This window comes from Ammospiza nelsoni, chromosome W, assembly GCF_027579445.1.
Source record: "Ammospiza nelsoni isolate bAmmNel1 chromosome W, bAmmNel1.pri, whole genome shotgun sequence".
In the NCBI taxonomy this organism is placed as follows: domain Eukaryota; kingdom Metazoa; phylum Chordata; class Aves; order Passeriformes; family Passerellidae; genus Ammospiza; species Ammospiza nelsoni.
Window position 1 is genome coordinate 20565661 of NC_080668.1, and position 22593 is coordinate 20588253.

Sequence of the window (22593 nt, forward strand, 5' to 3'; positions counted from 1 at the left end):
TGCTGGGCCAGCACTGATCTGCCCCCAGCTCTGCACACAGACGTTGCTGCTGCAGCTCCAGAGAAGGCAACAAAAGGGCATCTCTGCAGAAAACTCTGCTGGGAAGTCCTTTATTTCCTTTAAAGTCACCCAGAGTTCAGCCCCTCATTGACACAGTCTGTGGCCACAGGAAATTTGGAGAGAAAAAAAAATGGGAAATGGCACAAACAATGACATTTTTTCTGGACTATATTTAAACATAAAACAAAGGAAAAGAACCTCCACACTTAAGCCAAAAAGAAGTAGCAAAGATGACTCTGATTACAAGTTATTTGCAGATATTGCCCAGCATTTTAATGTTTCTGAAAGCATGCAGTCATCAACCTCCACACTGCAGCCTTGAGCTCCTGGTTCCTCAGGCTGTAGATGAGGGGGTTCAGGGCTGGAGGCACCACCGAGTACAGAACGTACAGGGCCACATCCAGGGAAGGGGAGGAAATATTGGGAGGCTTCAAATAGGCAAATGTGCCTGTGCTGATAAACACGGATAGCACACCCAGGTGAGGGAGGCAGGTGGAAAAGGCTTAGTGCCGTCCCTGCTCAGAGGGGATCCTCAGCACAGCCCTGAAGATCTGCACATAGGAGAAAACAATGAACACAAAACAGCCACATACCAAACAGGCACTGACAGCAAGAAGTCCCACTTCCCTGAGTTGGTATTTGGAGCAGGAGAGCTTGAGGATATGTGGGATTTCACAGAAGAACTGGCCCAGGACATTTCCATGGCACAGGGGCAGGGAAAATGTATTGGCTGTGTGCATGAGAGCATAGAGAAAGGTACTGGCCCAGGCAGCTGCTGCCATGTGGGCACAAGCTCTGCTGCCGAAGAGGGTCCCGTAGTGCAGGGGTTTGCAGATGGATACGTAGCGGTCGTAGCACATGATGGTCAGCAGATAAAACTCTGCTCCAATGAAGAACATAAAGAAAAAGAGCTGAGCAGCACATCCTGTGAAGGAGATGTCCCTGGTGTCCCAGAGGGAATTGTGCATGGCTTTGGGGACAGTGGTGCAGATGGAGCCCAGGTTGCTGAGGGCTAGGTTGAGCAGGAAGAAGAACATGGGCGTGTGCAGGTGGTGGCCGCAGGCTACGGCACTGATGATGAGGCCGTTGCCCAGGAGGGCAGCCAGGGAGATGCCCAGCAAGAGGCAGAAGTGCAGGAGCTGCAGCTGCCGCGTGTCTGCCAATGCCAGCAGGAGGAAGTGCCTGATGGAGCTGCTGTTGGACATTTGCTGGGGCTGCACATGGGGACCTGTTCATGCAGAAAGGACAGTAAATACTTAGGGGAGGTACCTGTAAACAAAATCAAGGCCATTTCCCATACATCCTCCTCGGTAACACACAGACATTGTCTTTAATGTTTAAGAGTTCTGAGGTTTTCTTTATAAGCTCACCCCATGTCTCTGCTGGTTGTTTTGGATATAAAAACAAAAGCATGTCTGAGGCCCTCAGGGAGAACAGAGTGAGTTCCCTGGGTCAAGATGATGAATGCAGACTGAGGAGAGATGGTCTGTACTTCTGACCTGTTCAGAGTTTCTTTGGGCTTTAAACTTTCTCAGGTGGAAGGTGACCACCTTCTTATGCTTCCCTTAAAATGCCACCACCTACTGCTGAGAGCAGATGGATCCACCACAGCCCAGCTCCACATTTGTAGCCAAGGACTCACTTTGCTCATTTTACCAACCCAGCAGCATTTTCTGTGTCACAACACCTCTGCCTTTCCCCATCAATCTTATAACTCAGAAATGCTCCAGGACAGGTTTGCACCCTGGATTGAAGCTCCCAGCTTGGACTGAAATCTCAGGGAGACTCCCAAGTGTCCTCATGATGGCATTGGATTGAGGGAGATGCAGCTCCTTCCCTGGCTGCACTGACAGCATTGCCCAGAGCCGGGCACTGGGGACAGCGTCACCCTGAGCCAGCTGTGCCCCCTGCCAGACCCCCCCATGCCCGGCAGCTGCTCCCAGCCCTGCGCTCTGCAGAGGGAACTGGGCCCGGGGCTGCAGAGCTGCCCCACGGCATTGCTGCAGCTCTGCCTGCACAGGAGGGGCTGCACGCCTTGGAGCCCCAGCCCTGAGGGCGGAGGCTGAGCTGGGGCACAGGAGGGAGAGGGCTTGTTCAGAGGGAGGGGCTGCACTGGAGGGGATCCTGTGGGCATCTCTAAACTCTCCCTGCCACAGCATTCCTGGGTTTTGTTTTCTCTCATTGCCCGATCTTCTCACTGCTTCCTGGAATTTTTCCTCCTGCAGGTGTTTCCCTGTGCCTGATCACTCCTTGCCAGCACTCACAGACCCCAAGTCTCTGTGCACCCTCCTTGGCCGTACAGAACCCTGCCTGTTTGCAGGGCACTGGCTGGAGGCAGGTTCTGTTTGCAGCTTGTAGAAAGGACAGCTCAGACTGAGCCTGATGGGTCCAGCAAAGGTGACACTGGTGCTGTCCATGGGCAGAGTGACTCAAAGCACATTAGGGATCTCCTGTGAATCTATTGATCGCTAAAACCAACAGTTTGGATATCTCAGGGACTTGAAGAATATAATGATTAGCAATTCATACTATCTTTAATATTTAACCCTACCTTCCTGACATTCTCCAATATTAGGAAACTGAATACTTGAACTCTTAGTAAATTTCCTCACTTTTATTAAAAAGCTTGTCTTGGAAATATTCTATGACTGATTAGAACATCTCAGCATGTCAGAGCTTCATGAGCATTTCTCCTCCTTTGCACCACAAACACCCAGAGTTGTACTCACAGGGTCTGTAGGCATTGGGATGTTCCAGCTTTAGGAGATGGCTTCAGGAGCTGCAGCTGCATCGTCCTGCAGTCAGAGGTTCCTGTGCAAAGGACTGGCTGTGATTGTGCCCCAGGCACTTCTCAGCACCTCCCCAGCCCTGATTGACTGAAGCTCTCTGTGCCTCTGTGCTGGGCCCGGGGTGGCTGCAGGCAGTGTCCCAGCCCTGCTGGGCTGGCAGAAGAGCTGCTCATCAAGAGAAATGTGCTTTTGAAGCTCTTCTTGGTTACCAGGAGCTGCCTCTGTGCCACGAGCCCAGCCCAGCTCAGCAGCACAGACACAGCACAAGAACGTTAATGAGCCTCTGGGGCTTTGTGCTCAGGCCCTGAACATCAGTCCCTGAGAGGGAGCTGAAGAAACCTCTCCAGAACTCCAAGTCAGAATCCAACTCCAAAGTTTCTTGGACTTTTAATGGGTTCCACTGAGGGACACAACTGAGAAAGTGTCCCCAGGCAGAGCAGAGAACTGGAGGCAGGGATGACAGGTGGGGACAAAGAGAAGCCGAGTCTTGGTGTTCTGGGGCACATCAGTGTCTGTGCCACCAACGGCTGGGAGGAGACACCTTGTTCTGAGGCCCTGGGGCCTCCTGGCACAGCCCCAGCCAGGCTGGGCACTGTCAGCCCATTGTCCTGCCCTCAGCATCCACCCCTAGCCCACATCCCAGTGGCCTCAAGGATCTGCTGGAAGGAGTCCCTGGGGAGCCTTGCTCAGTAATGGCCCTGGGGGCTCCTGAATGCTCACAGTTTTTCAAAGGACTTTGGGTTTGGCTTTTGTCTTGGAGTCTCTGAGAGGTTTGTGCAATCATGGCCTCCAATTATCTGCTTCAATTAGTCCCTGGAGAGCCTTTGTCAGTAACAACACTCAGTGGGGCTCATTAATGCTTCAAGCAACTTCAGTTATTTTAAGTTACTTGGTGTTTCCCTTTTGATACAGACTCTGTGAGAGTTTTGTGAAATCATGGCCCCCGTTATCTGCTTTAACGAGTCCCTGGAGAGCTTTGTACTTACATTTAGTGGGGCTCATTAATACTTTGATTTACTCAAGTTTTTTAAGGTACTCCCGATTTTCCTTTTCACACTGAATCTCTGAGAAGTTTTTGTGCCATCCTGGCCTCCAGTTCTCTCCTCCAAGGAGTCCATGACGAGCCTGTGTAGCAGATGGACCTCAGTGGGATGCATCCATGGTTTGAGACACTTTGGAATTTTCTTCTGACTTGGACTCCTGGAAAGGTTTGTGCAGTCTTCTCTCAGACCCTGAGGTTCCAGGGCTCAGCTCCAAATGCACCACAGGGCTCATTAGGATCAAGCAAGTCCTGACAAACCATGGCTCTGCCTTGATTTCCCTCTGCTCTAGTGCAGTTCATCAGAAATGTTACTGTAGTGGTTTTGGTTCGCCAATTTGAGTTTTCTTGGAGAATGCAGCAATTATTTTGGTGGCTTCAGTGTTGGCTAATTACCAGTGCACTCACTAGAATATAGTTACTCATTTCCTCCCGTGTGATAAGATTAGGAGAATGGCAAAGCAGGCTCAAATCTTTTAGAGGGTATAAGGAAAAGTTCATTAATAGCAACTAAAAGAAAGAGTAATAAGAACACAACTTTCAGAACAGTTCTCCTCTCCCTACAACCTTTTCTTTGTTACTGACAATATAAAGAGACAAACCTAAAATTTTCAGTCAGTTTACCCCAACTAGAATAGTCTTTCTTGAGTTCAATTAAGGAGAGGAGTCTCTCTTTCATGCTACGGAGACTTGTCCAGAAGAGACACTTCTCTTGTCACTCTCAATTTCCATGAATAGCAACTGCCCAGAAAAATCTGCAATTGTGACATCCCTCCCATTTTTTCAAAGCTCTTTTACAGTTGTGTTTATGGGCCATGTCAACTTATGGGGTATTAGTTAAAAGATGAGTTGTGTAAGAGCAAAGGTTCTCCTCATCTATTTCTGAAATCATCTTCATCTCTGAGGACATCTTTTTCTTCTCCCTGTGAAGGCACAGGATCTCATCATGCTTCCCTTTTTCCATGTTCAAACTTCTCATGGGATCACAGCTACTTTGAAATTTGCTACTTTAGCATGGAGGGCTTTGCTGAACAAGTCATTTCCTCGTACTTTTCAATGCGATACAGGGAAAAGGAGAGTCTGATGTATCAGTTATATCCTTCTCCATAGCTTTACCAGAGGATTGCAGCCCCAAGATGAGGACATCTCCTCATCCCTCCCATCTGGGACTCAACTTCCTCTTCATTGCCCTCGGTGTCTTCATGTAATTCTTCTATGTGCCTGCACTTTATCCTTTTCTCTCACTCGAGGGAGGATGGAAGCACTGAAAGAGTTCATATCTCACCTGGGGCCTGCAGATGGTTCCGTGACCCCAGCTGGGCTCAGTACTTGCAGCCAGACCTGCTCCATGTTCCCTCGGTTCCATGGGGCCCCACAGTGTCCCAGTGGTCCCTTGCTTCCATGAGGACCTGAGGTGTCATAATGCCCCCTTGGTGACACGAGTCCCTGAAGGGTCACAATGGTCTTCCTGGTTCCATCAGGCCCCACAGAGTCATAATGGTCTCTGGGTCCATGGGGCCTTTCTGTGTCACCATGGCCCCTTGGTTCCATGGGCTCCAATGGTGCCACAATGATCCCCTTGGTTCCATGAGGTCCCCACAGTGTCGCAGGGATCTTCCTTCTTTCCCAAGGAAAGAACCCAGCCCCAGTGTTGCAGGGGCATCCACCAGAGGCCAGCCAGACTTGATGGTACTGGCAGATTTACCTGGGAGCAACCCTTGGTGTAGGGAATTTTGGAGGTGGAATCCCAATTTCAGACATGGACACCTGGAGGAGAAGCACGGTTCTTTTACATAGGAAGGAAAGCAGGGAACACCGATATTTGAGGGGCAAACGAAAGGTGGCCATCAGAGGCCTAAGTCAGCCAGACCTCTCTGTTCTAGTTGCTTTTGTATGAAAGCAACCCTTGGATATAGGGAATTTGGGAGGTGGAATCCCAATTTTGGCCATTTCTTTGTAGATAAGAATGACAGTTCTTTTTCAGAGGAAGGAAAGCACGGAGCCCAAGTGTTTCAAAGGCAGAAGAGGAGACAGGTGGCTCCTGTCCTGGCTCCCAAGCCAGCCAGGCCTGATTGTCATGGCAGCTTTTGTCATGGAGGAGTCCTTGGATATATGGAATTTCAGAGGAGAAATCTCAATTTTGACTTCGGACTCCTTGAGAAGAGGGATGGTTCTTTTCCATAGGAAAGAAAGCATTGAGCCACAGTGTTTTGAGGCAGGTGAGGGACAGCTCCCAAGTGGCAAGGGCAGCTAGACCTGTCTGGCTTTCATTTGGGAGCAATCCTTGAATGTACGGAGTTTTGGAGGTAGAATTCCAGGTTTGGCTATGGGCACCGGGTCAGGATGGATGGGTTTTACCAAAAATAAAAAAAAAGCCAAGTATAAGTGTTTTTGAAGAAGATGAGAGGTGGCCACCCTTAGGCCAACACAGCCACACCTGTCTGTCCTGGCACCTTTCATCTAGGGACTCTCCTTGGACATAGGGCATTTTGGAGGTGCAATCTCATATTTGGCTGTGGGTGCCTGGACAGGAAGACAAGTCCTTTTCATTAGGAAGGAAAGCACAGTGCTTCATAGGCATATGAGTGCCAGCCCTCAGGAAGCCAAGGCCAGCCAGACTTGTCAGTCCTGGCAGCTTTTGTCTGGGAGCTATCCTTGGATGTTGGGAATTCTGGAGGCAGATTCTCAATTTTGGCCATGGGCACCTGGTCGAGATGGATGGTTTTTTCCCATAAGAAAGAAAAGCACATGATCCCAGTGTTTCAAAGGCAGATGAGAGGTGGCCCCTGGGTGGCCAAGGCATCCAGATCTGTCTCTCCTGGCAGATTTCATCTGGGAACAATCTTTGCATATAAGAAAATTTGGGAGAGGAATCCCAGTTTTGGCCATGAGCTCCTGCAGGGCAAGGACAATTCTCTCCCATAGGAAGGAAAGCCCAGAGTCCCAGTGCTTCAGGGGCAGAGGAGAAGCAGCCTTGACATGCCAAGGTCAGCCAGACCTGTCCAGCAGCCCCCGGGAGGCCAAACCAGCCACACCTGTTCCCTGTGCCCTTGGTTGCATAGGGCCCCACAGTGTCACAATGGTCTCCTTGGTTCCATGAGGCCCTGGAGTGTCACATTGTTCTCCTTTCTTCTGTAGTGTCACAATAGCCCCATGCTTCCCTGAGCGCTTGCAATGTCACCATGGCTCCTCGGCTCCCTGCGGCCCCACTGTGTCCCAATGGCTCCTTGGTTCTACGGGCCCCACAGCTTCATCCTTGACCCTTGTTTCCACAGGGTCCTGAATTTCGTAATGGTCCCCCTTATTCTGTGAGGTACCAGAGTGTCACAATGGTCTCCCTGATTCCACGAGGTTCCATAGTGTCACCATGGTGTCCTTGGATGTGCATTGTTCCAATGGCCCCTTGGTTCCATGAGTTCTGTACTGTCAGCAATGGTTTTTCTGTTCCAACAGGGCCTTGATGTGTCACAATGGCTCCCTGGTTCTGTGATGTTCCATGGTGTCATGTATGGAAAATCACACTATGAAAAGCCAGTGTCCATAAAGGAGACAGAGGAGTCCTTCAACTTTAATGGAATAAAGGGAGAGAATCCACCAGGGCACATGCCCATGGAGTTTTCTCCTCGAAGTTTCAAGAGGGATCAGCCTCCTTTTATCAAAGCTCCTAGCCACATGTTGCCCCCTTCCTTTCCCCATTGGCTGAGGTACTCAGACGATACAGACTTTTTGAACCCCCTACCCCATATTCCCCTCTTGAACCAGTGATTTTAACCCAGAGTTCAGAAGTTCAGGCTTGTGCACACCCTTTTCTGTTTCAGGAGGCTTCCTATGAAATGTCTTTTCACATAATTGGTGAGAGAAACTTCTGAGCTTTTTTTCCTTTTTAAGAAAACAAAGAATAGTTTTGTCACTCCGTCAACAAGAAGCACGTTCCTATACCAAGCTGTCCAGCCTCTGTAGTTAAAATGTTTCTTGAAGTTAGTAGAGACATTAAGACCCATTTCAAAGATGCTAACATCCCTACATTCACCCATTGAATAGTCTGTGAAGACATCTTGCCTCTCAGCCACAATGGACTCCTCAGTACACGGAGGTCCACCATATCACCGTGGACCCTTGGTTCCATGAGGTTCCGTAATGTCACTGTGGTCACTGTCAGAGGCTGGATGAGATCAATGTCCCGAGACACCTTGGGATGCTCGGAATGCCCGTGTAGGGCCAGGGCCTGGTCAGGCCTTGGTTTGTGGGGGAACAGAGCCCTGCCCCCAGCCCTGGCCTGGCAGAGCTGTCAGTCACATAGCAGGGGCAGTGTTAACCGAGCTCTCATTGGCTGATCTGTCAATCAATCACACTAGCAGCTGGTGCCTACCCTGGCTCTGATTGGACAAACAACTGGCAGTCCCACCCCAGGGGCAGACCCATGAAGGCCGAGGGGGTTAAAAGCTGGAGCACAAGGCCAGCTTATGGTCTGGATCCTGCCTTCTCCTGGAGTTCCTCTGTTAGCAATGCTGGTACCCCAGCAGTTGGTGCTTATGTGTGTGTCTTTCTATGGATCTGCTGTCTTTCTGTTCTCTATTTCTTCTCCTTGTAATCCTGCTTACCTGGAACATTTTTGGATAACTTCACATATTAAGAGTTAAAGGATTTTAGGTTAAATGTGTGGCAATCCAGGGCACAGGGAATATTTCTGTGTCTGCTCTGAGGGGTCCTGACCCCCAGAGAAACACTGTCTTTATCCTTCGCCATGGAGAGGACTTCCAAGACTTTGAGAAAGATTAGAATTTACCAAAGTGTGAAATAGATAACAGAGAGTAGTGTAGTATGTCACTTCGATGAGAAATTTAGGTTTTGGGATTTTTGGTATATTGCAGATAGGAAGCAAGATGGAGGAATTGGGGTGTAGTCCCTGTCTTCTTTTTCATCTACTTCATGTTCTGCAGTGTTGGTGACACAGGGTGATTGGTCAAGGAAAGCACAGTGCAGAGTTTATGTGGACAGTCAGGGGATGAGTTATTGGCAGATAAGTAGAAATAATGTACATTTTAAGAGTTAATTGAATGAGACAACATTAAAAGACCTTGAAACTGTGCATTTTAGGGCCATTTTGAGGTGTCTTTCCAGCGTGCTGAGCCTGGTGTGGACAGCAATGCAAAACTTTAGATAAGATGACAATAAACAAGAAGCTGAAGACCAAAAAAGTCCTGTGCATCTCCTTTTATCTGGCACAGAATTGCTACAGGAGGGTTTACCCCATCCAGGGAGTCCCCAAACAGGCTCAACATAAAATAAACATCAATAACTGGTGCCCCAACAATGTTTGTAAAAAGTTGGTTCTTTTCATGAAAGTGCTTACTGAAGGGTGTTGTCTTAACTGGCCAATCATGTGAAATGTGTTGATTAAAGGACCAGTGAGGTCCACCTGTAGCAAACCAAGGTATAAAATAAGAGGATTGAATAAACGGGTGGTTTTTGGCCTTTAGCCTTCTGATCTGAGTCTGTGTCATCTCTGACTCAACAGTGACATTTGGGGATCTATGGGGGCTATTGGGGATCCTTTCTGCGCCTTGTTACCCAACAGGAGCTTCTCTAATGAACTTCGCCTGAAGGTCCCACTCTGCCCGTAACAGGAACCCCTGTGAGTGTCTGGGACATCCTGGCCCTTTGGCAGCCTGGGAACTCCTGGGATGTCACCGTGGAGCCCCTGTGAGTGCCTTTGACAGATCGGTGCCTTTGCAGCCCAAGGTCCCCTGGGATGTCACCAAGGAATGGCTGTGACTGCCTCTGACCACAGGGCTCTTTACCATCTCCAGAAGCCCTGGCAGGTCTCCATGGAGCCCCTCTCTCTGTGCTTGTGACATTCCAGCTCTGGAACAGCCTGGAGACTCTTGGAAATCCCCATGGAACCCCTGTGAGCGCATGTGACAAATCAGATCCTTAGCAGGCAACCATCAGGGGCCCCCTGTTGCTATGGTCAGTTTCCATGGCAACCATCACCAGCCCCTCTTGCTATGGTCAGTTTCCATGGCAGCTCCATGGATACCCCATGCCAGAGGTGGTTGCCATGGACACCAGCTCAGGCCTGCAGCCAGAGCCCATTGCCATGGCAACCGTTGGCAGCCCCATCCCCAGGCTCATGGGATCCCAGAACCACAGAATTGGCTGAGCTGGGAGGGACCCATCAGGATCCTCCAGTCCAACTGCTGGCCCTGCACAGGACACCCCAACAATGCCAGCCTGGGCCTGGCAGCACTGTCCAAACGCTGCTGGAGCTCAGAGAGCCCTGGAGCTGGGACCCTTCCCTGGGGAGCCTGGGCATGGCCCCAGCAGCCTCTGGGCAAAAACCTTTTCCTGACATCCAACCGGAGCCTGCCCCGACTCAGCTGCAGCCGTTCCCTCCACTCCTGACCCTGGGCACCAGAGGGAAGAGGTTCCCACAGCCCCAGCAAGGGACCCGCTCCCAGTGCTGTTGCCATGGCCACCAGGGCTGGGACCAGCTGGGATGCTCAGTTTCCACGGGCCGGGGTTCAGGAATGGGATTCCCCAATTTCCTGCTCCTGCTAAAACTGCGCTTACCTCACTGCCCTCCTGCCTCCAATGGAAAGCACAAAAGGCAAAGATCCTGGGCTGGGATAAAAGCAATTTATTTGGAACAGCAACAAGATAAGGAAAAAAAGGAACAGAAACAATATTGATAACAGAAGACATAAGAAAAGCTATTTACACGGAAAACTACAACATCAACAGCAGCCTCTTCCTTGCCACGTATTTCCCCCTGCCTGGAAAGGGCACTCCTCTCCTCAGGGAAAGAGACATACAGAGTCCCTTTCCAGCCCCTGGCAATAACCTGAGGTTGGAGTGAATGTAATGACAGGGCCATGGCCAGACCCTCATGTTCTTCAATCCCACATCATGTCAAGGGCAGGGGCAGGACGACAGGCAGGTGTCTTCCCAGCATGGATCACAGAGAAAATGGATCACAAGTGCTCTTCTCAATGTGGGTTCTCCCATGGGTGATGAAGACAGAGCAGTGCATGAAGCTGTTCCTGCAGCTGGGGCATTTGCAGGGCCTCCCTTACTGGTGGCTCTATTGGTGTCTTGTCAAGTGAGAGCTCTGGGTGAAGCTCTTCCCGCACTGGGGACACTCGAAGGGCCTCTCCCCAGTGTGGATGCGCCAGTGCCTGATGAGGGTGAAGTTGTGCTTGAAGCCCTTCCCACAGTCAGGACAGCAAAATGGCCTCTCATCTGTGTGAATCCGCTCATGCAGGCGGAGATGGGAACTGGTGTGAAACCTCTTCTCACATGTGGCGCACTGGTAGGGCCTCTCCCCTGTGTGGATGCGCTGGTGCCTGATGAGGTGGGAGCTGTGGTTGAAGCCCTTTCCACAGTCAGGACAGCAGTAGGGCCTCTCCTCCGAGTGAATCTGTGGGTGCTGGAGGAGCCTGGAGCTGGTGTGAAACCTCTTCTGACCCTGGGGACACCCACAGGGCCTCTCCCCAGTGTGGATGCCTTGGTGGGTCACAAGGGTGGATCTGTAGCTGAAGCCCTTCCCACATTCCCCACACTCGTAGGCCCATTCCCCGGTGTGGATCATGTGGTGGCTGACCAGGTGCTTGCTCTGTTTGAAGCTCTTCCCACATTGCAAGTACTTGTGGGGCTTCTCCCCATCACAAAGCTGCTCATGAACCACCATCTCTGAGCTCTGCCTAAAGCTCTGTCCCCCTTCCTGGCTCTGGGTGGTTCTTTCTTATTACAGCGGCCTGAGTGGGTCGCTGCTGGTGAGAGAGAGACGGTGAATCTTGTATCTTGATCAGAAGGCTGAATTTATTAATATATGATACATAATACATTATTACTATACTAATAGAATATAGAGAGAGGTTTGCAGAGCTGCTAGCTAAGCTGAGAATAGATAGAAAAGAACCCACAACAAAGTTGTGTCCAGGGACTCAGTCCCCTGGCTTGCACTGATGATTGGCCCTTAATTATAAACATAGAAAATGAGCCAATCAAGGTGAATCCTATTGCATTCCACAGCAGCTGATAATAATTGTTTACCTTCTCTTCGGGGGCCTCTGGCTCCCGAAGACACAGAAATATGAAAGAAAAGGATTTCTGTGGAGAAATGTCTGCGACATCTCACCTTTCTAAATTGTATAAAAATAAAAGAAAAATGCTGATGTGGAATGAACAGGAAATTCCTTCACCTATAAAATATAGAATACTAATAATTCACTAAAACAATCCTACAGTATAAGAAAATTGCAAGAAACAATGCAAAGAGAATTCAAGTCCATGCAGCTGAGTTTCAGGAACAGTCCATCAGCTGAAGTTGTTTCTTTTGGACATCTTAGAGTCCTTTTTGGTCCTGAAACAGCATAACACAATTTTAAATAATTTGTACAATTTTGAAATGTCCTTTCTGCTGGCCTTTCAGTGCTTCAGCGCTTCAGAGCTGCTGCCCAGTATTTTCAATCTTTTTTATTTAATTTTTAATTTTTTTTTTTTTTTTTTTTTTTTTTTTGATCGAAAAGCAAAAGAGCAGCAGCCAAGCAAAGCAATGCCAGAGAAAGAAAAGGCCCTGGGGGCCCTGGCCCATACTGGACCAGGAACCCCAAAACTGGCTCACACAGGGGGACCCGGACCGGTAGGACAAACCAGAACCCCTAGAAACATCAAGAGGCCTCGCAGCGGGCCCGGCCCAGGAATTTCCTGAGCCCAGCATCCCAGGCCAAACCCATGAGGAAGGCTCTGCATTCCTACGGGCCTGAGCCTTGCTGCCAGCACAATGGCAGCACGGGTAGTGAGACGCTTCCTTTCCCCTAAACCACTGAGGCATGCCAGCAGCAGGGAAATAGAAGCTGCCCCGAGAATCTTCATCTCGGGTCTGGGAATGTTTGTTTCCCACAGCAAACCAGCTATGGTCTCCTCCAACTGTGCCCTCTCCCTCTGCAATACATCGGGTTTGTCTCTCATCCGCCCCCTGGCTTCATCCCCATCCCCTCCGGGCTGGGGATCAGAGGCAGAACTCTCTGGATGCACCTGCCCCCCCATGCCACTAGGACACAAGAGAGGCGGCGGCCTCCATGGGACAATCCCCGAAAAACCACCCCCCAAACCGCCGAGAATGCTGATCTTAAAAACAGGCAGCTGGACTGCCACAACAGTGAGCTGGCGGGCAGCCCCCGCTCCACGGAAGGAGAGACCCCCTGCCGGAGCGACTGCTGGGACGTCCGGTGGAAGCATCGGGGAGGGAGCCGAAACTGGGGAGGGAATCGCGCTGAGCGTGGGATCCGCCGCGGGCTGCTCCGAGGGTCCCGCGGGCTCAACTCCGTTTTCTGCTGCTGACTCTGGGGTCTGCTGTGGAGGCGGCGGGGACACGCGGGAACACGCTGGTGCTGCGTCCTTGGGCTCTGAAAACGGCAGCGGGCATGGCACGGGCACCAGCGGAGCTGGGAGGAGCGGCGAAGCATCGCCGTTGCTTAGCAACAGGTCAATCGGCGGAAGTGCTGTCTCTTCGGCCTTCTCCGACAGAGGCTCTTGCGGGGGCAGGGAGGCTGGTGCCACCGCGGGCGGGACCTCCTGGAGAGGCGGAGACGGGATCTCCTGGAGTGACGGCTCTAGCAGGGCCGTGGAGGAAACCTCGGAGACCGGTGCCGCCCCCCTTTCTGAAGGCGGAGTCTGAGAGGCCGGCGCTGGCTTGAGCAGCCGCTCCCATCCCCCCGGAGAGAGAGAAGGGGGGGAAGGAGGAGGCTCCATCTGAGCATGCTCCGGAGCAAGAGTAAAAAAAACTTCTTCGCGCCGCGAAGTTTCGCCCCCCCCCGCCGTGAAGCAGGGGGGGGAAAGAAACCCAAAGTCGTCACCCACCGGGTCTTCTGCCAAGGGCGGTGGAAACGGAGCCTGGCCATAACAGTTAGAAATCCATTGAAAACAAGCTGCTCTGCGCTTCAGGACTGGGAAAAGCTTTATAAATGCTGGGTAGATGGAAGGCAACACGCGTCCCTCCAGGTAGACGCACTGGATAATCGAGTCCATGCACTCCCAGACAAAAGCATCTAAAGCATATAAGACATCAGCAAAGAACCCAAAAAGCTTTGCCCATCGAAAGAAGTCATAGATATCTGTTTTTGACAAAAAGAAACCGTCTTCCCTGCACCAATGTTTCCAGAGGGCTATTTTTTTCTCCTCTGAAGGGGAGAATTGAATCTCTTCTGGCAAGGCATGGGTCTGCCATACAAACAGCCACAAGCTACGAAGGGCTGGTTCATCAGGGATAGAAAAGTGAACAGTACCTTTTGAAAGAGTCCAGCTTGCTCTGGCCAGCTCCACAGGTCTGCTGCTCTTTTCCATCATCTTTCCTGATGGTTTTCCAGAAGAAAGATTCTCTTTGTGGTCAGCCTTGGCTGTGAACTCTGTCCAAATCAGGATCTTCGGTTCTTCAGCTCCTGGCTTGAATCCACTTTCTGAGGTTGCTTCAGAGCAACCATCAAATGCTACACATACAGGATTTTTACCCAGTGCAGCAATTTTGCTCCTCTGGTCTTATCAGATTAATTTTTGCTCTGACACGAGGGGTCACCAGATATTACAGCGGCCTGAGTGGGTCGCTGCTGGTGAGAGAGAGACGGTGAATCTTGTATCTTGATCAGAAGGCTGAATTTATTAATATATGATACATAATACATTATTACTATACTAATAGAATATAGAGAGAGGTTTGCAGAGCTGCTAGCTAAGCTGAGAATAGATAGAAAAGAACCCACAACAAAGTTGTGTCCAGGGACTCAGTCCCCTGGCTTGCACTGATGATTGGCCCTTAATTATAAACATAGAAAATGAGCCAATCAAGGTGAATCCTATTGCATTCCACAGCAGCTGATAATAATTGTTTACCTTCTCTTCGGGGGCCTCTGGCTCCCGAAGACACAGAAATATGAAAGAAAAGGATTTCTGTGGAGAAATGTCTGTGACACTTTCTTCCTCAGAGAATCCTGGGCTGGCTTTGGAGCCCCTCATCCTGTGGGATCTCTTTGGCATTTCCTCCATGTTGGATTCCTCTGCACTAGAGTCGCTCAAAATGGCCTCTTTCACAAGGTTCTGATGTGGAGATTTTTCCTCCCTGGTCTCCATCCTCAGCTCCTTACCTGGGGAAGGAAGGAGAAAGAGAGGATGGGATTTGCCTCCATGCCAGAGGGAAGGGGATCCCCCCAGTGCATCACTGGCAGGATGGCACTGGCACCAGGGCTGTCCTGCAGCCAGGGGCAGTGCTGGGCTGGAAGCTGGAGCAGGAGAGAGGGAGAAAGGAGCACCGACTTCCTCCTCATCTGCCTGGGTGTCCCAGGGCATCTTCCTCTTCCTCGCAGCTTTCTCCTCCATCAGGTGAAGGTTTGGGAATGGGAAATCTTATTTTGGGAGGAAAACAAGGGATGAGCACATTGAGTTTTGTACTGGTTTGACGGCAAACATGAGGGAAAGTCTAAGTCAGAATTACAATTTAATAAGAAAATTAGGACCAAGGCAATGATACAGAAACACTACCTTAAACTGACAGAGTCAGGATATAACCTGACACCCTGTTGGTCAGGGTGTTGGCAGCAGTCCCATTAAATGGTGGGTGCAGTCCTGTTGGAGTGATGAACGTGATTTTGTCAAAGCAGTGATCCTGTAGAAGGGTCTGGTCTTCCTCTGAAGGTCCAGTGGTGGTAATGGAGCTCTTGTCCTCTGGGAATCCAGTAGGCAAGGTGCTCCTGGTGTTGAAAGACTCAGCTTATATCCAGATAGGAATGCTTAGATCCTCCCCCTGGGCGGAGCATCCCACAATGGGATGATGGAATTTTATCAGTCCTGCAGTAAAACTCAATGGCCCATTCACAGAAAATATCTCCCCTGGAGGGCATTATCAGGGCTGAATCATGGAAGAGATAAAGAACACTTTCCCACCTGTTTATGACAGTTGATGAAGATGGGGATTGAAAACATGCATTTGGTTACATCTTACATTGCAACCTGAAACAGTGGGGTAATCCCTGCTCAGGGAGTGAACACCACTCCTCTTACCCAAACTGGCTCAGCTGTAAAACCCCCACTGTGGGATGGCAACACACACACAGGGGACAATGTCACACTTGCCCTGCTCCAGGGGAGGTCTCTATCCCTGTCACTTGCTTGCTCTCCCCTCCTTTTCCCTTTTTTCGATCTCTCTCTCTCTACCTCACTATTGGAAAAAGGCTCCCAATATTACCAGTTGGATTGTGCCTGGGCCAGTCTGACCCTCGCTGCTGGGCCAAAGGCAGCAACTGCGGTGTATCACCCCAGAGATACCTTGGCTTGCTGGTGGTTGCAGCTGGGCACTGAACAAGTCCAGGCTTGTTGGAACCCCGTTTACCTCAGGAGGAATAGCTTCAGGCGATGGTGAAGAGAAAAAGGAGAGGATTCTGCCGGAGGGTTTAATGTCCAGAGGTTTATTCCATGGTTACAGAGGTCTGAATGTGAGCAACTGCTCCAACAGAATCTGACCGCATGGTCTCATTCACCTTTTAAGCTCAGGGACAGGGGGAGGGGAGGTACAGGTGAGCCACCCAACCAGGTGAGAGGGGCAGGGTCTCAGGGGGGGATGACACCTACACAGGCCAATGACCCCTGGGCCTGAGGGGCATCCTTTGAACTTGACCAACCACACCACGCCTTGCTGGAACATTAAACCTGACTGACAGCCCAGCAGGGGGCGAGGGGGGACGGAGAAGAGAGGTATTGGCACACCTGGGGAAGGAAGTTTACAACACACTGCAACACCTCACATTTACTGTTTAATAAAATCTACTTTGGATTTGGTCTCGTTAGCACCTTAATTGGTGCAGAGGCATCTCTCTAACAATTTTCTTAACCAGATTGCGACATTATTTTGGCACAGTGAGTTCAGGCACTGTTGTCTGTCCCCAAGTGCCTTTGACAACATCATGGTTCCTTCCTCTGAGGAGATTGTGGTTCTTTCTGGAAGAACTCTTGGAAACTTGGACACAGTCCCTCCTTCATCCTGGGGAACTTATGGGAGAACTTATGAGGAAAATGGCTTTTGTGGATGGCCAGGGAAAAAGAAAATATTTTCTTGTCCTTCCTTGAAAAGTTTGTTAAAATCACTGGAGGAAAGGGAGCAAATGATACCAGCAAGACTGACAAGGTTCATTCACTCCAAGGTGAGGAACACAAGGCTGCTGAAAGTCCCAGAAGAAGAACAGCTCAAGTAGCTAAATTCCCAAATAACTCCAGCCAGGGGTCTCCAGGAGGATTTTTTTGGTGAGTGTTTGGAGCCAGCAGAACCCGGACTCGAGCCCCGGATATCTTCGGGCTCCCTAAGAGGAGCTTTTTCGGGGTGAGAGGAGCCGCGATCACCCCTCAGGGGGGTCCTGGGGGGTCCACGTGGGGATGGCCCAGTACTGATGGGGAAGGACATTGGTTTTGGGGATCCCCTTGAGAGCCGGGGCTGTGGAACAGGGGAGCCCCGGGGCGGGGAGAGGGGAAGGGGCGATATCGTGTAGATTTCATGTTTTTCTTTGCTGATTTATGACCGGAGATAGCTCAGGGACGCCACTTGTAAGTTTTCTGTGCTGTCTAGGTGGCCTGGAAAGGCCCAGGGATGGCCTTGAAGAGCCCGGCGCTTCAAAGGACGAGGAGAGACTTCTGATCTTGTCTCGGTCTCGGTGTTTATTAATAGTTTATCTAAAAGATTTTCTTTCAGCCCGACAGAGGTCTGCACAGCAAGTCAGCCATGGGCACACTGCAAGCCCCCGGGCGGTCACTTATCTTTATACCCGAAGTTACGTGTACAATATTTATCATTTTTCCCCAATACCTTCTACCCTTATTAACCGGTGCGCTTCTAGTAATAACCAATCCCAAAGTGCCACCATCACCACAGAAGATGGAGGCCAAGAAGAAGAAGAAGAAGGACAGGACACACCCCAATTCCTCCATCTTACTTCTTTAGACCCCCCTGTACCAAAATCCTAAACTCTGTGTTTTACACTCTAATTAACTTATCCCTTCACCATTCACCCAGTGAATTCCTCCCTGTCCTCATACAGGTGTCGTCTCCTTTGTAGGATCAAAGCCCTGCCACCAGACACTTCTGGCAACATTCCAGGACTCCCGAGCCCCCCAAGGGTGTTCTCGGCCACTCTGCACCTCCATCCTGAGGTGCTGAGATCCCACAATATCGGAGCTGGGGGACCCCTGGCAGCTCGGAGATGAGGCGGGGACGGAACCCCCTGACCCTGACAGGGGCGTGTCCTGGGGTGACTTCATGATGCCCGAACCCCCATCAGTCTCTTTAGCCCAGAAATGAGTTCTGCACCTTGAAGGCTGGCTCTGAGAGTGAAGGGCAGGAGGAAGAAGCTGCAGTTTGTTTTCATACACTGCACTCACTCCTCCACATTCCGGCTCCTGGAGTGTTGTGATGCCTTAAGGAGATGGAATAGAGGCCAGACGGAGTTAAGTGGAGTAAATTAGATATTTATTGAAGTACCTTCAAAGGTCACACCCTGGGAGTACTGGAGCCACAGATGTGGCGCTGCCTGGATGGCTCTGAGATGGGAGCAAAAGAGGGCTTGCTCACGAGATCTCACATTTTTGTAAATTTTAGTACATTTATATATAGGAGTTAACTGCCCAATTAATAGCTTCAATAGCTTCAAATGATGAAGTTTTGTCTTCCTTGCTTGCTTGCCTGCCCTCCTCTTTTCATGTTGTTTATGCTTTGGGCCTGAAGTTTGAAGAGATTGTCCTTGAGTCTCCAGCTAGAACAGGATTGTTTTGTCTTCACCACTCTGTGAAAAGATATCAGTAACACTTAATATAAAGCTAAAAGCTGCACACCAAAACACAATAGAAAAACTTAAAACCTAAGGTATCAGTTGTCTGCTGACAGACAGACAGCAGGAAAGAGCTCTCCTTTTCTTTTAGTTAGTTTTTAGATCACTTGAGGCAGAGAAGTTCCCTGGACTGTGGTTTTTCTTTTTCTTTGGAGTTGTTTAAACCTGCTCTGCACTGAACACCCCGACCGCACCAGCAGCTTGCACCTGCGGCCCGCTAGGCTGAGCCTGGGCTGTGGCATTTCCAGTGCCAGAGGGACTGATAAGAGACTGAGCTGAGCTACTGCCCACAGAGGGAGTTTCTGAGTTTGTCATCTCTTTTGTAGCGGCAAGAGGTTTTATTGTTTAATCTTGTTCATTTTTTGTGCTGATGAATACTTTGCCTGTTAAATAAACAGGTTTTTTTCCCGTTTTCTCTGAGGAAATATTTTCCTCATCTGGTTGGGGGAGTGGCTGCTTGAATTTGCTTTTTAGAGAAAACCCTTTTGGAGGTTTTCTCCCAAATTTGCCCAAATCCAGGACAGGTTGGTGGGAAGACAGAGGACCCCCAAGTGGCTGGAGTGGGGGGAGGTTGGAGAGGGGGACCCTGAAATCCCCCAGCATCCCTAAGCAGGACCCTGGAGAGAGGGATCCCCAGGACCCATGGGATTCCCAGCATCCCTGAGGAGGGGAACCACCAGAACCCCAGAGGGATGAGACTGGAAATGGGATGCTCCTGGTGGCTTTTTTTTTCTTGATTTTTGGAAGTTTTTATGGACACCAGATGACTTCTGGAGATGGATTTGGTTGGGAGGAATTCCCAATCCAAGGGATTCACACCTTGTTTTTCCCAAACCAGGATTTCCCATTCCCAAACCTTGGCTTAATGGAGGAGGAGAAGGCTACAAGGAAGAGGAAGATGCCCTGGGACACCCAGGCAGGTGAGGAGGAAGTCAGTGCCTCTTTCCCCCTCTCTCCTGCTCCATCTCCCAGCCCAAATAGCCCCTGTTGCCTTCTGGATCAAGGCAGGTGACCTGGTTCTGAGGATCAGCACGACGGCCTACTCTCCGGGGCCGTTTGGGCCAATGACACACGCAAACATCAATATGATGGACGGTCAAAAGGCGTTTATTACTTCTTCTCATGGGGTCTTATAGTCTAAGGGGTCTCTGCGTCAAAAGGGGGTTTGTCCTTCTTATCTATGGTTAGTAGGGAATGGAAAAGTACTGGATAAGGAATGGAAAGTTACTACCACTCCTGTTAGTGGGGCCACATTCCTAGGGTAATCTCTTATCTTAGAGGAACAAAGGGTCCTGGCTTTCCGTGACATCGCGTGATCTTCCGCAGCGCCTTTTACCTATCTACCACATCTCCCCCCCTTTTTCACAAATGAATGAGGTAGTCATATACATAGGTACTAAAATGAGGTATAAGGTTGTAACTTGACAAGGGAAAGGGGTTTTGGGAAACCTGAGTAAGCTTTTGCCAGACAAGTTCGGAAAATCTTGTGACTGGCAGTGTTCCTTGGTTGAATTCACAGCAATTGTCGTCGGCCTAAGAACTGGATGTTGGTCCGTTCCTGGCGGCTCTGAACGAACGAGACCAGCTTGTTCAGCAGGCATGGTCCGAAGGTAACTGTTAGAAACAGCATCGCCAATGGACCTATCAGGGCATAAATCAGAGTGGTTAGCCAAGGTGATTGATTGAACCAGGACTCGTACCAGCCCTGTTGGGCTTCCCTGTCTTTCTGTCTCTGAGCAAGTCGGTTCCGGAGTTCTGCCATGGAGTCTCTCACTACTCCCGTGTGGTCTGCATAGAAACAACATTCCTCTTTCAAGGCGGCACACAGGCCCCCTTGCTGCATGAACAGGAGGTCCAGGCCTCGCCTGTTCTGCAAGACCACTTCTGAGAGTGAGGAGACCGACTTCTCTAGATAGGAGATGGATTTCTCGATCCTTTGCAGGTCCTCGTCAATGGTCTGTTGCAGCTGGGACAGTCCTTGGTGCTGGGTCGCAAGGGCTGAGACACCCGTGGGCGTTCCGGCTGCTCCCAGGCCGAGCAGCATTGCGATAGTTATACCTGTCATTATTTCTCTTTTGTGGATCCAGCTGGGTCCCTCAAGAAGATGGTACACTTCTTCGTCTGAGTGGTACAGGACCCTAGGAACAATCAGAACTTGGACACAGAAGTCGATAGAGTCATTGAATTTGGGAAGGAACACACAAGGACTCATCCAGATTGCTGGCAAACCCACATCCTAGATGCGGATGGGACTGCCCACTTGTTGTTTTTCCTGTTAGGCTTGACAATTTTGGTGCAGATGTTTCCTTTCGGCCTAGCTAGGGTTGCATTGCCAAAGCATCTGCCTCGGCCTGTGACTTTACTCAGGGTGATTCCTTTGCGAGGGGTACCCCATCTGCACTGGTGAGGGGCGTCGGCTGAGGAATAACTGAAGGGAGTGTTTAGAGCGACTCCTTCGTAAAAGGGGGGTTTGACATCGTAACAAAGCCAGCAGGAGTCGGTTAGGTTAGGGTTGGATTCGTTCAGGGATACAAAGGTAGCTTCTAACATACGAAGGATTGGGTCTGAGTCTGACTCGGTTAAGCGGCTCATCTGAAAGGTTTCCGCTTGACCGGTCGGGACATTGCTGACCCCTGTGGGTAAGGTTTTGGGGTAGGTTACGTTTCTCCCTTTCGGCATGCTTTTAATCGCTTTGTTGGGTCCGACCGCTTGGGGTGCCGACAGCTGGAGCCTGATAATTTGCACGTTCACCCTCTCTTTTGACCCTTGAAGGACTACTGTCCACGTTCTGCCTGTGGCCCAGCTAGGGTGATCTGGCTGCAAGACCGTCATGTTGTAATCAGTGCATGCCCGAAATCTAGGGATTTTATATCAGTTTCAATGGAAGTTTTCGTGAAAGAAGAAGGGTGTTTTGCAGCCGATGGGTGCCCAGGTGAACTGTAAGAATTTGTCTGGCTCTTGTGGATCCCACCCAGGCCCCGACGGTCTGGCGTCTGTAACTATGGTTCTGCAGCCCCAGTGCCCACAATATCCCCACCCTGGGTGATTGCAGTAGCTTTTCCCAGGGTTTGAAGCTGGGCACCAGTAGGATAGGTACAAGTGTGTGACATGTGGGGAATAAGGGTTTATCCTTGGCTGTCCTGGAAACAGGTCGGTGATGCGGAGCACGAAGGATGGGGTGTTTGGTGTGGTGATTTCTCTGAGTGCTTTGCCACTACTAAGGTGTCGCATGACCCACCTGAAGGGCCGATGGGGGTAGTGATCTGGGCTGGCTTGCCCTCTGGCGACAAGCCCCAACAGCAAAACCACATAGAAACACCGTTGATGCTTGGGTCTCACCCGTGCAGGTCTTTCCGGTGCTGCCTGACGGCTTGGTGGTCTGTCACTTTCGTCTGGAACCGGGATGTACGCGTCACGAGGATGTCCCACGAGCATGTCCTGTAAACAAAGACTCGCAATTCTCGTCAGTCTCATTCTGCTCGCTATGGAGGTCCGGTTTAATCGACTTAAGTGGACACCACCTGATTTTGCCGTCCTTTTTGACAGCTGCGTACCCTCGCCCCGTGAGCATCAGCCTCCAACCCCGTTCCCACTCGCCTAGCTCGTTTCTAATTACCACCTGTGGGCCCTCTTCTAGCGTTCGAGTGGCCCAGTGTTTTTGGATGGGACTGTTTGTTTCATCTCCCCTAGGGAATTGATTCAGTGCCAGCAAAGCGGTTGCCAGCATACGTGCCTGATCTCCTGGGGGAATGGCGTTGGCAAAGCCCTCTGCTTTTGCCAACACTTCTAGCTTGGTTTTCAGGGTCTGGTTTGCTCTCTCTACTATGGCCTGCCCGGTACT

General features: G+C 50.4%; 1 protein-coding gene and 1 pseudogene across 1 annotated transcript; both read right to left on the bottom strand.

The window, feature by feature from the left end:
- Window positions 1–332: 332 nt before the first annotated feature.
- Window positions 333–1265, bottom strand: LOC132086106 (olfactory receptor 14I1-like; annotated as a pseudogene).
- A 9707-nt stretch (window positions 1266–10972) lies between these two features.
- On the bottom strand, window positions 10973–11578 carry LOC132086163 (zinc finger protein 572-like). The gene is made up of 2 exons (XM_059491631.1): window positions 11376–11578; window positions 10973–11291 (listed from the first exon to the last, which is right to left on the bottom strand). Exons 1-2 carry the CDS (start codon window positions 11576–11578, stop codon window positions 10973–10975), a joined length of 522 nt encoding a protein of 173 aa, XP_059347614.1.
- Between the last annotated feature and the right edge of the window lie 11015 nt (window positions 11579–22593).